Source organism: Vespula vulgaris, chromosome 2 (assembly GCF_905475345.1).
Source record: "Vespula vulgaris chromosome 2, iyVesVulg1.1, whole genome shotgun sequence".
Classification (NCBI taxonomy): domain Eukaryota; kingdom Metazoa; phylum Arthropoda; class Insecta; order Hymenoptera; family Vespidae; genus Vespula; species Vespula vulgaris.
The window spans coordinates 9,500,485-9,515,549 of NC_066587.1; the positions used below are offsets into that span (position 1 = coordinate 9,500,485).

The 15,065-nt window shown below is 29.8% G+C and overlaps 4 protein-coding genes across 6 annotated transcripts; 2 read left to right on the top strand and 2 right to left on the bottom strand.

Moving 5' to 3' along the window:
- The first annotated feature begins 9 nt into the window (after positions 1–9).
- Positions 10–2,050, top strand: LOC127072744 (proteasome subunit alpha type-1-like). Its single transcript, XM_051013407.1, has 5 exons — positions 10–173; positions 662–912; positions 1,008–1,167; positions 1,308–1,517; positions 1,622–2,050. Exons 1-5 carry the CDS (start codon positions 171–173, stop codon positions 1,832–1,834), a joined length of 837 nt encoding a protein of 278 aa, XP_050869364.1. The 5' UTR covers positions 10–170; the 3' UTR covers positions 1,835–2,050.
- Positions 2,051–2,079: 29 nt separating this feature from the next.
- LOC127072738 (lipoyl synthase, mitochondrial) lies at positions 2,080–3,783 on the bottom strand. Its single transcript, XM_051013397.1, has 6 exons — positions 3,573–3,783; positions 3,128–3,436; positions 2,905–3,061; positions 2,770–2,827; positions 2,546–2,701; positions 2,080–2,449 (listed from the first exon to the last, which is right to left on the bottom strand). Exons 1-6 carry the CDS (start codon positions 3,633–3,635, stop codon positions 2,080–2,082), a joined length of 1,113 nt encoding a protein of 370 aa, XP_050869354.1. The 5' UTR covers positions 3,636–3,783.
- Positions 3,784–3,870: 87 nt separating this feature from the next.
- Positions 3,871–10,251, top strand: LOC127072735 (fibroblast growth factor receptor substrate 3). Of its 3 annotated transcripts, none has more exons than XM_051013392.1 (4): positions 3,871–4,015; positions 4,314–4,633; positions 4,706–5,112; positions 5,220–10,251. In XM_051013392.1, the coding sequence occupies exons 2-4, from the start codon at positions 4,325–4,327 to the stop codon at positions 5,920–5,922; spliced, it is 1,419 nt and encodes a 472-aa protein (XP_050869349.1). In that variant the 5' UTR covers positions 3,871–4,015; positions 4,314–4,324; the 3' UTR covers positions 5,923–10,251. The 3 variants fall into 3 exon arrangements, with proteins under 3 accessions (XP_050869349.1, XP_050869347.1, XP_050869348.1); XM_051013390.1 differs by having other exon boundaries at positions 3,872–4,015; positions 5,217–10,251; XM_051013391.1 differs by having other exon boundaries at positions 3,947–4,107; positions 5,217–10,251.
- An 894-nt stretch (positions 10,252–11,145) lies between these two features.
- On the bottom strand, positions 11,146–15,061 carry LOC127072732 (ankyrin-3-like). The gene is made up of 3 exons (XM_051013387.1): positions 12,835–15,061; positions 12,196–12,539; positions 11,146–12,064 (listed from the first exon to the last, which is right to left on the bottom strand). Exons 1-3 carry the CDS (start codon positions 13,665–13,667, stop codon positions 11,502–11,504), a joined length of 1,740 nt encoding a protein of 579 aa, XP_050869344.1. The 5' UTR covers positions 13,668–15,061; the 3' UTR covers positions 11,146–11,501.
- Between the last annotated feature and the right edge of the window lie 4 nt (positions 15,062–15,065).

Below are 15,065 nucleotides of genomic sequence, written 5' to 3' on the forward strand. Positions count from 1 at the left end.
ATGAAGTGTAGAGGCAGCATGATAGTATAACGGAATCAGCTCTACATCAATCTTATCTTTTTATACCATTGCGTGATAGTTAATTTACAGAGTGATATTTTCTGCAAGTAATAGTGGTTGTTAATTTATTATTGTATACATTGTTTTGCTTAACTCATTTATATTAAAAAATGGTACGTATATATATTTCTTATATTGTAAATTTATGTAATTTATATTATCAAATATTTCAGTCATTAATGAAAATATTACTTGACGTATAATGTATCTAGATGTTTACTCGTATGTATGATGCAAAATGATATTTTTTAATTTAAATTTATTATTATTAATGCCTATATTGTCAAATATTAATAATATTTTTATTTTTATTTTATTTTATTTTTTTTCATTTACTTAAATATTTCTTTTAGGTTATATATTATTTTCAGTACCTTTCTCATTAATAATTTGTGGGATGAATAAAATCGAAACTAAGTAAAATATATATAAATAAAGAAATTTCCAAGTTTTATTATACTTTATATTATATTTTATAAAAATATTGTTTCATTAACTACAAAATAAATATTATCTTATTTAAAATATTTAAAGCAATAATGAGAACTATGGAAACGTTCATATTTTGCAAGATAACAATTAATAATACATTATTTTGCAGTTCCGCAATCAGTATGATAGCGATGTCACTGTATGGAGCCCACAGGGTCGTTTGCATCAAGTAGAATATGCAATGGAAGCTGTAAAATTAGGATCAGCAACTGTTGGTCTTAAAAATAAAACACATGCTATTCTCATTGCACTTAAAAGGGCATCCTCTGAACTTTCTGCTCATCAAAAAAAGATTATTCCCATTGATAAACATATGGGAATTACAATTTCTGGTCTTACTGCCGATGCTAGAATATTAAGGTGATTCCTTTAAACATCTCTTTATCAATATTTAAAATGTTACAAAATTAGTAATGTACAGTATTATAGTTTTTTCTATTTGTATTATATTTTAGCCGATATATGAGAATTGAATGTTTAAATTATAAATATTCTCATGATGATGTACTTCCTATTAGTCGCTTAATAGCAACATTAGGAAATAAGATGCAGACTTGTACACAGAGATACGATAGACGTCCATATGGAGTAGGGTTATTAGTATCTGGTTATGATGTAAGTGTAAATAATAATATACCTAATATTTAGCATAATAAATTTGATAATATTATTAGTATAGATTAAGAAATTATTTTTCTATATAAAATGATCGATGAAATATTTAATAAATTTTATTTTACTTATCAATATTAAAGGATCAGGGACCTCATATATACCAGACTTGTCCATCTGCAAATTACTTTGATTGTAAAGCAATGGCTATTGGAGCTCGTTCTCAAAGTGCACGAACGTACTTAGAAAAACATCTTAATGAATTTTTGACATGTGATCTTGATGAACTTGTGAAACATGGTCTTAGAGCATTACGTGATACATTGCCGAATGAAGTAGATTTATCTGTTAAGGTATGAATGTAATGAAATAAATATAAAATATTAATAACCCACAGATATTTTAATAAATATTGGTTATATATATATATATATATATAAATATTTTGTTATTGCAGAATGTTTCTATAGCAATCGTGGGTAAAGGCGTTGATTTTATAATCCTAGATGAGTCAGCAACGTCTGATTATTTAAGCCAAATTGAAGGAGATGATAAAAGAGGAAGACCGGCTAAATCGAATGTTGAAGACGACAGTAAACCACCTCAGGATCCACCCGCTGATAAGGATCCACGCGATCCACAAGCTGCCGTTGCTATGGAAACAGATTAATTTAAAATATAATAAAAATATTATAATACTTGTATAAAAAATATGGTCACTTTATTTTCAAGTTTTGTTCTTTAAATATTGAACATACGAGTAAAATACTTATCATTTATCATCTGCACATATAAAACCTCTAGATGATTGGTTATATTACAAACATCTTTAATTACAAATTTGTATAATTTTTATATGTAATAGTATACATTTATTTCTACTATATATTACATTGGTGTATTAATTAATATTATTTATAGTTCAGAGGGTGTTTTGGTTTCTTGATGATGACGATCTTTTAAAATATTTGTTAAAAAGAATTCGCCAGCTTTGTATGAAGATCGTACTAATGGACCACTTGCAGTATAAAGAAATCCTAATTGTTTTCCCATATTTTCCCATAATTTAAATTTGCTGGGTGTAACGTATTCTATTACTTTTAAATGTCTTTTTGTGGGCTGCATGTACTGCCCTAATGTTAAAGCGTCTACTCCAGCATTTCTTAAATCTCTCATTGTTTGTTCTACTTCATTGTCAGTTTCACCCAATCCAAGCATGATTGATGATTTTGTAATTAAATTTTCATTACATTCTTTAGCTATTCTTAAGACATCCAAGGACTGACTGTTTAAAGCAAAAACATGAAATATAACATAAATTATAAATATGGATATGTTCAATATCAGGAGTATTTTTTTAGAAAATTATAAAAATATGTACTTATAATTAGCTCGCCTATCTCTCACAAATGGTGTTAATCTCTCCACAGTTTCAATATTATGAGCAAATACATCAAGATTGGAAGCAACAATAGTTGCAATACTACTTCTGTTTCCTTTAAAATCTGGTACTAAACATTCAACAAAAATATCACTTCTACAACAAATAAAAGTAAATAAATTGATGTTTTATAATAAAGTATTTACATATTTCAAATAGAATACCTTCTTTTAATTTCTTTTACTGTCATTGCTATATGTTCTGCTCCACCATCGCTTAAGTCTGACAACAATGCAACACAATATTGTATTTTTTTATATTATTACAAAATCAAAATATATTAAAGCTTTGTAACTAACCATCTCTATCAACAGATGTAAGAACAACATAATCTAAACCCCAATCTGTTATTGCAGTTGCTGTATTAACTGGTTCTTCAGGATTTAATGGCGGTGGCGTACGAGATGTTTTGACAGAACAAAATCGACAGCCACGAGTACAAGTATCTCCCATTAACTAAATAATATTTTATTCTTGCAATATATTCAATTATATAGAACTATGTTACTTAAAGTTAGTTACCATAATAGTAGCAGTTGCAGTACCATGGCTTCCTCCACCCCAACATTCTCCAATATTAGGGCAACGAGCTTCTTCACAGACTGTACTTAAACGTAGTTGCCTTAATTGAGATTTTATTTTACTGTAATTTTTACCCATAGGTATTTCAGTTTTAAGCCATGGAGGTAATTTTAATCTGCTGTCTCCTTTCTCCAATTTTAATTTTCCTTTATACTCTGTATAATTATTGCTAATGAAATCCTCAAATTGCGGACCATCTTCAAGTTTTTCAGAGAATGTTTTATGAATTTTTTCGGTACATCGTACACACTGTTGCAATTAATTAATGTTAAATTAAAATTAATTTTAATATAAAAGATTTTTTACACATACATAATATGTAATAATATTCTAATATATATTTTGTCATAAGTATAAGTAGATATAAAATAACAATAGTACTTACTACTGTATGAAAATGAAAGAAACCGAATGATTTTAAATTTGTTGCATAAGTTGTTCGTAACATGTTTTAAATTTAATCAAATTAGTTGTTTATTGGAAAATAGACAAAAATGAATTAGTTTATTTTTATCATTTTCTTAAAATGGTATATTTCTTGGTATTTGATGGACGTATAAATAATAAATACGCGATTTGATTGGTCACATTTATACCATACATCATACACTAAATACGACCACGACCTTTCTCTGTCGATTTTGAAATCGATATAGATTCATACAACTTCATGCCTTCCAATAGTTTATTTTTTGAAGGAACAGCAACTTCAAGCCAATAAAAATGGTATACAGTGATGTTTATAGTTGTCATACGAGGATGTGTTGTTTGTGTTAGAGTGTACTTTCTTGATCGTGGAAAATTTAGTATTTGGATATGTTGTATTCGGTGAGTGTTTTAACATGGTTCAATTTCATTTATTTCATCGGCTTGACATAGTAGAAAATAATGGGTTTTGATCATTCTAATCAAATCTTTAGGTATAACTCATTTCTGGTTAAACGCATTATTTTTAAATTTATTGTTATTTAATTTTAATTAGTGACATTAAGAAAATAATAAATTTTGATAAATAATTTATTTATATGATAATATAAATGATCTCTGAAATTATAAATTAATATAAAGATAGAAATCATAATATATTCTGAAACGATACATCAAAATCATATTTACTGATTTTTAGGATAAAAAAGGATGGGGTGTATCAATAGCCGTGCAGATATCAATGATCTACATCCAAATATTTTTCAAGTGATAAATGTTGATGATTTAGGTAATTTAGTTACTCCAGGACGTTTAGAAATTACAGATACAGATATAATTTTATATCAACGTGGCAAACAGCCTATAAAATGGCCATTACGATGTTTACGACGATACGGTCATGATGCAGAAATCTTTAGCTTTGAGTCTGGTAGAAGGTGTTCTACTGGGCCGGGTATTTATGCCTTTAAATGTCGTAGAGCAGCACATTTATTTAATCTTGTTCAAACAAATATCCAAGTATGTATTTTTATTTATTTTTAATGTATATCAAATTCTATATTTTTATCATATTTATATTTTTGGTAATAGGTATGTAATAATAGTATAGATGAAACAATATCAAGAGAGCTTCCAGTTGCTGCTCAAACAGTTCCATCTGTAACAAGAGTGACAATACCATTTGAACCTAATTATTTAGATCCAACGCCTACTAGATTTAACAACCGCATAGGTACTAGATTTGTTCATAATGAACAGAATGGAATAGGAAGGCTAAGTAGCGTTGGAAGTAGTAATGGTCCCATGTCACCTCAAGGAACTATAAGCACTCCATCTCCTCCTCCTATTCTACCACCACCACAACCACCACCACCACCACCATCTATAATTTCTCACTCACATTCATCTTCACTTTATATCAACGAAGAAATATTATTATCTATTCCATTGGAAATGGAACACAACAATAATAAGAGTCTTAGGAGAACGACACAAAGGTATATCTTTTTATATACTACACAAAGATCATACTGTCCCTATGACTTTATATAAATTTTATATTACACTATATATATTATATATTAAATAATATCATTCTTAGCAGTGGCACAAGTGGATGGGAAATGACATCCGTAACTAAAAATCAGGAAATATCATGTAGCAATAGGCCATTGTTATCTTCAACAGTATCCTACATGAATGTGGGCATTAGTAATGAAGTTAGCCCACTTTCACCAAGTCATATTACTTTGGATGCAACTGCATGTATAGAAGATATTAATGAACCAAATATTTCTGAACATGCGTACATGAATATAAGTCCTGGTAATGATCAAGCTGATTCCGTTGCTGTTAGGGTACACCCACTACCATTGCCAGCTTTACAATCTAATTCAGAAGATGGATCAAGGCACTGTTATGCTAATTTAGAATCAGCTGAAATTGAAAGTTTAAAGAAAAGATTTTCAGGAATTTCTATATCTGATAAATCACCTTTACCTCCATCAACACCTACAGGTATTGCAATTAGGGAAGTTAATTATGCTGTTTTGGACTTGGATAGGAAAGATGAATCAATGAATCCCTCATTGGATGGTGCAGTACATTTAACACCATCCCCACCAGAGTCTCCCAATAAGATACAAAAAGGATATGCTACAATAGATTTTAATAAAACAGCTGCTCTCTGTCATTCTGTCAATCCTAATCTTGTAAATGATAATGAAGGTTCGCGAAAGACACGTCATAATTCCACAATAAATGACTTGTCTGCTTCTTGCAGACTTAGTTCATCCATTAGTGAGTAATACATTTATTATTTTATTATATTCATATTAGATTATTCATGCACTTATACCGTTATTATACATATGCATAAAATCTTTAATCTTTCATAAAATAATAATTTGTTAGTTTTTTTCTTACTTTTTAGAATGTCTTAAAATATTGATTAAGAGACAGCTTTATATGTATTATTTAGTAAAATTTTTCTAAGTTCAAGATTTTTATAATATATCATTTCACTTATATTTTTTTTTATATATAAGTATACAAGTTATTTGAATAGTTTCGAATGTTACATGTGCAGCATACATGTATCAGTTTTAGAGTTTCCAGTCTGATTCATAAATACATAATAATTCATTTTATAAATTACAGCATTTAAAAGATGTAGTTTCCTCTTTAATGTATTTTTAGAGAAAGGAAATCTCAAGGAAAGAATTTTATACAATAATTAAACACGTTTATAGAATATTGCACATAAAACAATTTTTTACATTAGATATTTTAACATATTATGTAGAGTTATTGGAAGATAAAGCATCTTAATTTTTTTGTATATATTTCTAAAACTAATGAGGCTGATATTAAAGTATAAACTAAATGCTAATATAGAATTAATTCAGTGATTATTTAACAAACTTGTTGGTTTAGATCAGGTTTGTACATTGTTAGCTCTGAATTTCTTGTAATTTGTTACACACTAGCAAAATTTCTTTTAATTAATCTTACACTTTTAATATTTGAGACTTAATATATATAACTGCTAGTCTGTTTCTTTTTTTTTTACATTCTTATCATGATGGATAATCTTTGCTTCCTCTAAATTTATCTATATTTCAAGAATTTATAAAAAAGTAGAAAGGAATATAGTAAAGTTATTTTTACTGAGACAATCATTTGACATTTAAAACTATATGTATACAAGTATATTTCAGTAGAAAATGATATTACTCCATGCAATATTTAAAGTTTGTTTTAACATTTATCAGAAATTATTTATCAAAGTGATATACAAATGTGATAAAAGTATATAGAGTATAAACTATATAGCACATGTGTGTGTATGCGTGATAAATTTTGAGGCAGTTAAGATAGCAATGTAAGTGAGGATTCTACATAATTTATACCCAAACAAGATTTGTTGTGACACAAAATAATAATGACTATTTTATGACACTATTACATATATGTTGTAGATAAAGTAAAACAAAACATTTCTAGTTTATCAATAAAGACAGGCTTCTCTTCTCTTGATTTTTTAAATATTTCTATATATATGCTAAAATAGTATGCCATTGTAAAGAAGTGTTTATTTATATGTGATATTGTTAATTAATATTTATTTTATAACTTTTAATTATTTTATATGTATTTTTTCCAGAATATATTCTTAGTCTTCATCTAAATATTATGCATATATAACAATTAAAATATATAAAAAATATAAGAATAAGATGCAATTTAGGTGACTTTTTCTTCCAATAGCTCCAAATGTGAAATAACAAAAAGTCAATATGTTTAAATTAACAGAAGTTAAATATTTTTAAAATTAATTATATTGCTGTGAGAGAGCACAAGTTTTTGTGCTATAGGTTCCCTAAGCGGCAATCGATCACTAGTTCCGACTTATTTTTATGTAATTAAATTTCTTACAACGACATAAATGTATTGAAAAAGCTATAGATAATTTTACTATTAAGTATGATCCTGTGCCACACAGGATTCACTTCAATTAAACTATCAAACATTATCTGTGCCTGAAAGAGAGGGCATACATAAAGTGCAGAAGTTTAATAATAAGATGATTTTTTTTATAATTAAAATGACCTAATTAAAATGACCTAAGGCATACCTACAAGTAATAAATGCCAATAAAAAGTGGACTAGGAGTTTTCAAATTACATGATTTGATAATTAGAAGCAACGAACTTATATTTAGAAGTATAGATTTCTTAAATTGAATAATTTTTCCTTAAGAGTTCCTTCAAATCAAGGTAACAATCAGGGGACTTTGTACAACTTTTTGTACAAATTCAGATTTATAATTATTTCTCTAGTTAAAATGATAAGAAATGTTACATTGTAATGTTACTTTTCTGTTACTCTTTTTATATTTATAATTTTTTCTTGATCATATAGATTAATTTCGTTAAATTATATAAATTGATATTTGAAACAAATTATGTTTATGCGCTACATTTTATTTGACATTTGTATAAACAGAAATGTCTTTTTATAATTTTAATTCCTTGCAAAATTTTACAATAGGTATTCTATTTGTTGTTAACTATAATCTTTTCTATGCTGTATGCAACAAGGTCATATTTTATGAACATGTACTTTCCAAAAGTATGTATAAACTATATGCTTATATGCAAACAATTTTTTTAGTTATAAGTAAAATCAGTAGATTCATATATAGATATAAAGCAGATAATAATTAAATTAAGTTAATATTTAAATTAAATATTCATTAAATTAGTTAATATTAATCTGTTTTATACTTTTATTACAATGTTTGTTATAAATATTATGTTGAATATATTAATAGCTATTTTATAATATTAAGAATATTATGTATAATACATTAATACTTGATATTAACACATTCACTGCCATAACATATTATATATTATATTAATTTCTATTCAAATCACAATTTATTTATTTAGATATCATTATCTCCAATATTGTATAGATAAAAATTTCCTTTAAAATCATTATTGATGTTATTGCCAGTTTAAAAAGTATATTAATTTTTTGTAATGTTTAGATATCAAATAGTGGTAGTGAATTTGTTAATATAATATATTATATTTTATATTATCGTATAATCATTGCATGTACGCGTACGTGTACATGTATTTAAATCATAAAAAAAAATTGTAAAGGAAGATAAATTTACGATCAGTAAAAAGTACTATTGCAATCTGTCAGAGCAACAAGATATAGTTGACGATCGTTTAATGTTTAGGCATAGGCAATAACGTATTAAGCGATAATCAACTGTATCTTATAATTTTAAACAGCTTTTCTAATTAAATATTATACATTCCTGCTTTGTTTTATAAGCAGGTATGCTGAAAATTTTATATATAAATCGAAATAATATACATAACAACAAGATCATTAAATCTATGTAGAATGTTAAACATTTTCATAAAACAAATTGCCTTGTATAATGTGTGTGTATTTATATACAAAAAGGAAAAGAAAGAGTAAGACAGAGAAAGAAATATATCAATTTAGAAATTGAAATATTCATTGACTTTTCGTAAATATAAAATAATTATTATAATTAATTATTTGTTCTATGCAAATATCTATATATTACACAAATTAGAAATATAATATGTTATAAGAAACTTGGCTGCTTTCAAGTATAGAAAAAAAAATATAGTAAAGTTTTGTATGATCGAAGTTATGTATACACACATGCGCATATGCATGCAAATGAATATTGGGCTTTTTACTCTGTCCATTTAGAAATTATATTCATAATATTAATTGTGGGTAATATAATTATCCACATATTATCAACCAAAGAATTTAGATATTACTAGCTGTTTGTACTTTTATCTAATGACAAAAATTTTATGTATTTTTATCATTAGATCAAATTACTTTTGTCAATGGCATACAAATCTGATTATTGTGTAAAATTGTATAAAGACAAATATTAATGACTTTAAATACGTCTTTCACATTATGAAAATTTTTCAATTGAAATATATTTTTCATTTTATATAAATAATTTTAACATTTCATAAGTATTTTTATCAAAATGCATGATTCAAACGATATAATCTGTTATTATTCAATAATAGTATTTCACGTATTAACATTAGTTAAATGTTAATGAAAAACTAGGATTAAAAAGATTTATACATTTTATTGCACTATTTATTATGCCATTTACAATCAACATTAATGATCTTAATGATTTGTATTGGAATATATGTAGTATTTTCTTAATGTAAAAAAATAATTATTAATCTGTAACATGAAAATGTTGTGATTAAAGAATTAATTCTACGCGACGTTGTTATAATGATGATATTTATTGTAAATGTACAAATAGTCGTAAATATTTTAATTGTGCCAAAATAGATTTCATTGCATCATGAATTCTAAATTAGTATAGATTTTCAAACAGACCTAAATATAAATTATGGAAGTTTTTTATTTTTTCTTGTAAAAAAATAAATTCAATGATGCTCGATTTATAGAAATTACAATGATGTACATACATAGATGCATACATGATCGCGCGTATATATGTATATTGAATTTACTTTATGTATATACAAACAGTTTGTAGAGACACATAAAACTACACATATAATTATAAATATGCAACAGTATTACATCATTTAATCAAAACTTTAATTTCCTTTATTTCCGGAATTACTAACATATTTATATTTTTGCAATATTTGATTAAATATTTCAATATTTATATATCACGTTTATGTAAAATCTTCAAGGTATTTATAAGATGACATTTTATAATAATTTCAAAAGAAATAAGTCAAATATATTTATAAGACATAATTAACTACTATTTTTTCTAAAATACGTGCTTCTCTTAAATGCAAATCTAACCGCGATTTATTGTTAATAAATATCAATATTAAAAAATATTACAACGTTTTTTGCATAATTACTTGGCATGCTAGCATAATAGAATATATGGATAGAGAAGAATTGGTAATTAAATCATTACGCGATTGACCAGTCGACTGTGATCAATCTTATAATAATCACTGCTATAAATCTTATTTCTATTAATTTACAAAATGTGAAGAGGATGAATATAGTTACAAAATGATAATTTAACAGATTATAAATAAGTATGATGCAAGAGCAAATTGAGCAAGAATGTGACATATGCAGCAATCAAATTTAAAGGCTGTGAGACTTTTGATAAAGATTGGTTATACTTATTAACAAAAATTACATTTTCCTTTGTTATCTAATATAAAAAAGAATACAATATAATCATATTGCAAAATATTGAAGCTAGATTTATTTTATATATAATGTATGATTTTTTGTATTCACTTGACTGATTAAATCTTTTTATTATTGCGTATTTCAATGTCATTATGAAATTCTTATGCACGTAATTTACCGAAAAATATTTCATGTTATTTTGCGTTTCAACATGCGATATATTATTGGTTTATATATCAGTTTAAAACATTGTGGTATTGACATTAAGATTTGAAATAACATTTCACGTGTCGATGTAATAGACTTTATTTTTAATTAATGTGTGTTATGCGAACGCTGGCGCCTGCGGGCGATGCGTATGCGTACGTGTATGAGTATGCGTATGTGTATGTGTGTGTATATAACATTATACGTAACAGATCGAATGATATAATTCTAATTCAATATCACACAATCTTCGAATATCTACTATTCTTTTTATCATTATTTAATTGCACATCTTCTTAACATCACAATATCAGGTAAATAGAGCATCAACAAATTGCTAATAGAACATTCAACGACAAATGATGGCACCGATTATTAAACGATCATGTGCATTCGAAAAATCGAACGGAACAATCTTAATGACATATTATATGGATAATCAAGCAGCAAGTTGACGGCGTCTCGTCAATTCATGATCTATTAAAATAGAGATATCTGGATGACGATGCAGAGTGGTTGTGCAATAGTGTATTGTTTGACTTGGATCAGCTCCAGCCTTTAAGAGAAGTCTTACAGCGTTGACAAAGCCACTTTCGGCGGCAACTTGCAATGCCGTTAAACCATCTAGGTTTGTTTTTTCCAATTGAGCGAGAGGCGATGTAACTAAAAGAGAAACCGTTCGATGGAAACCTCTTGCAGAAGCAAGATGTAAAGGTGTATTGCCACCGGCATCTTGCACACTAGGATCCTCGCCATGTTCTAGTAGTTTTGCTACCATATCAACATAGTTCTTTCTCGAGGCAATATGCAACGGTGTTTCACCGTAACGCGACATTATACCAGGTGATGTGTGAGGTATCAATAAAAGTGCAGTGTTCAAGGCACCACACTCGAGGCATTCGTGCAATGGACTTTCTCCACGATCATTTTTTAAAGCAGGATTCGCTCCTGCTGCCAGTAGAGTCTCTATCAACGATTCTATCTCCGTTCTATGATTATTATCTGTAAAAAGAAGAGCCTTATACTTATTTATCAATATAATTTATAAATATAAATAATTGTAAGAATTTTATAGAAAGTATGAACGATACGCATAAATGTTGAATATAAGCATTACTGATAGTTTTCCCTACCAAATACTGTGGAGGACGCCAAAATATGTAACGCACTCCGACCTTGATGATCTTTCGCATTGACAGGTCCCGCCTTTGCCAATAAATCCAATGTCTTCAGCGCCGCTTCATAATCATGGTGAAGACTTTTCGAACTTTGCGCATGGGCCAGCTGTCGTGTTAAAACATGCAGCGCCGTCAATCCACCCCCGGCTTCTTTAACTCCGGCAGGGCAACCATGTTTTAGAAGTTCTCCCACGAAATTTAGGACATTTCCTGGCCCTCCGTTGAGTATAACTCTGTGTAGTGCGGTTTCCCCCCGAGGAGAACGCACGCCAGGATCACATCCGTTGGCTAATAGTACGCTGATCAAAAAAAAAAAAGAATTCAAATTATGGAAATATCGAATTAATTCAAATTTTTGTCATTCATCTTTGCAAAGTATGGTAAACAGTAATGTCGACTAAAGTCGAATTTATAGCGATTGTACTTCCTTACTTGTTATTTTCAATCTTTCTTTTTCAAAAATGTTTGATGCAAACATCAGATCGTTCCATGGATCTTACGTTTAGCTAAGTATTAAGACCGAATGTTGACAGTTAATATTCAAAATAGAAGATAACTCATCGTGAAACCGTATAATGACAAGAAAAGACTCACTTAAGCACAGATATACAATGATTTGTCGCAGCAACCAGCAAGGGTGGATCACCAGAAACGTTCCAATCCGGTTCGTCAAGATTCTGAACGCGACCAGTCGCAAGAAGTGTCGCGACGCACTTCGCATCGCCGGTACGCACAGCCTCGTGAAAATCAAGTTCAGTCTCTGGATCATACGACTCGTCTTTTGAATTTATTATCTCTTTTTCTTCTTCCTTCCTTCCCTCTTCCTCTCCGATTGTAGCATTATTGGTAATTTCTAATGTACCGTACGTAAAAATGACTCTTTTGGAATCGAAATTTTCTACGTCTTCAACAATCGTCAATTCTTTCTCGATTGATTGTCGTACGTTCTCGAGCGATCCTTCATCGATTCTAATCAATTTCTCATGCAAACTCGTGTTTGAAGAATCTTTGCTTTGTGAAAGATCCCTTTCGGTAGAGAATTTTCCTTCGGATTCATATGTTATTTCCGATGTAGAAACCTGTTCAATGTTCTCTTCACAATTTCGTGAAAATTCTTTGTTCTCTTCATTTTTCTCATCTCTTCTCTTGGTTTCGCTCTCGAAAATTACCGCGGATGATCTATCGGATTGAGTTTGAGAAGAAAGATAGGAAGTTTCGATCGCTACTATCAAGTTCTCTTGTTCGATCTCATTTTTCATTGTCCTCCGCAATTCCTCCAGCTGGGCACCCTCTCCCGCCCCCTCGTGGCTCACCCTCGCGGCCGCAACCGAACTTTTCTCTCCGCGCGCTTCTTCGAACATCCACGCCGTTTTACGTTCCTCGGAACCGATCGCACTCGTCGACTCGTTCGCGTACGTCGCAGTCATCGTGCGGCATGCGACACACGCAACCCAGACACACGCGCGCGCACACGGATACTTTTTAATTAACGCCAATAAAAGTCGTTATCAATTGGCGCCAGCGCCTTTTAATGTATTACACTCGACTTCTACAATCTTTCTTTTCTCTCTTCTTATTTTTTTCTCCTCTCAAACCTTTGATAAAATGGGTATACACACCGTTCTGTCTTTCTCGTTCTTTCCCTACGTCTGAAGGACACGCAATACGAACGCGATGCACTCGATTACTTTCTTTTTTATTCCTTTCTTTGAAGAGGAAAGGTTGGGGGAACGACGAAGGAAATACAAGGGGGTCAACGACGTAAGCAAAAAATGAGACGAAAGGCGAGAGTCGCAATTGCAAGAACGTGACTGAAAACCGAATGAGGATCATCGTTGAGCGACGCTACGAACGTAGGTTCGTTCTTCTCTCCCTTCCTCCTCTCTTTTCATTACAAGTCGGCCGTTCCTTCTCCTCTCTTTCTTTCTCCCTCTCTCTCTCTGTAGGTCGCCCTCGAGCATCCTTCTTTCTTACCTCTCCTACCACCGCAGCAGTTCTTCGTTGACTGTGCGTACAGTGGCGGATGATAATAATGCATAGTGAATATATAATCTTGATGTTTAAATCATTATTATTATTCTACGATTATCAAACTTTATACAAATATATATTATTTATGTAAATTGGCATCTACAAATGATTTTAAAAATGAAATGTAAATTACACGAAAAAGAATGGTTATTCCTACTACGCGTCGTTGTTGTCCTTCACTGTACCTCCCTGCTATTATTTCCCGGAGAATCCTACGTGATATAGGCGCCAGATTCGAGGAATGTAAGACACGTCCTCGTACACGCGCTCGTGAGCCCAAGAGAAAGAGAGAGAAAGAGGGAGGGAGAAGAAGAGATAGGGTGAGGGAGGGAAGGAGGGAGGGAGGGAGAGAGAGAGAGAGAGAGAGAGAGAGAGAGAGAGAGAGAGAGGTGGCAAATGAACCGCCAGTTGATATTCCTTTTTTCACTTTGAGGGAAGTTCGTCCTGCAGACATGAAATAAACCGGTTTCTTCGTAGGGATATAAACATGAGAAAGACTTAAAGGGATACTTCGTTGTCGCTCTTTTCGTTTTCTATTTTTCATGTTTGTCGTATGTATATCGCCAGCAATGAACGAAGCTATAAAAGAAACTTGAAACGTATCGAGACCATATGTTCGTTTCTCTCTCTCTCTCTCTCTCTCTCTCTTGACCGCTTTCTCCTTTCCTCTTTCTCCATTTTTTTCCTTTTTCTCTCGATAATGCAAGTATCAAGGGTATACGAGTCAAGTGCAAGAACAGAAAACAGAGTATCTTCCATTTTTGTCATTAATAAAAAGATAGTTTTTTTTTAAG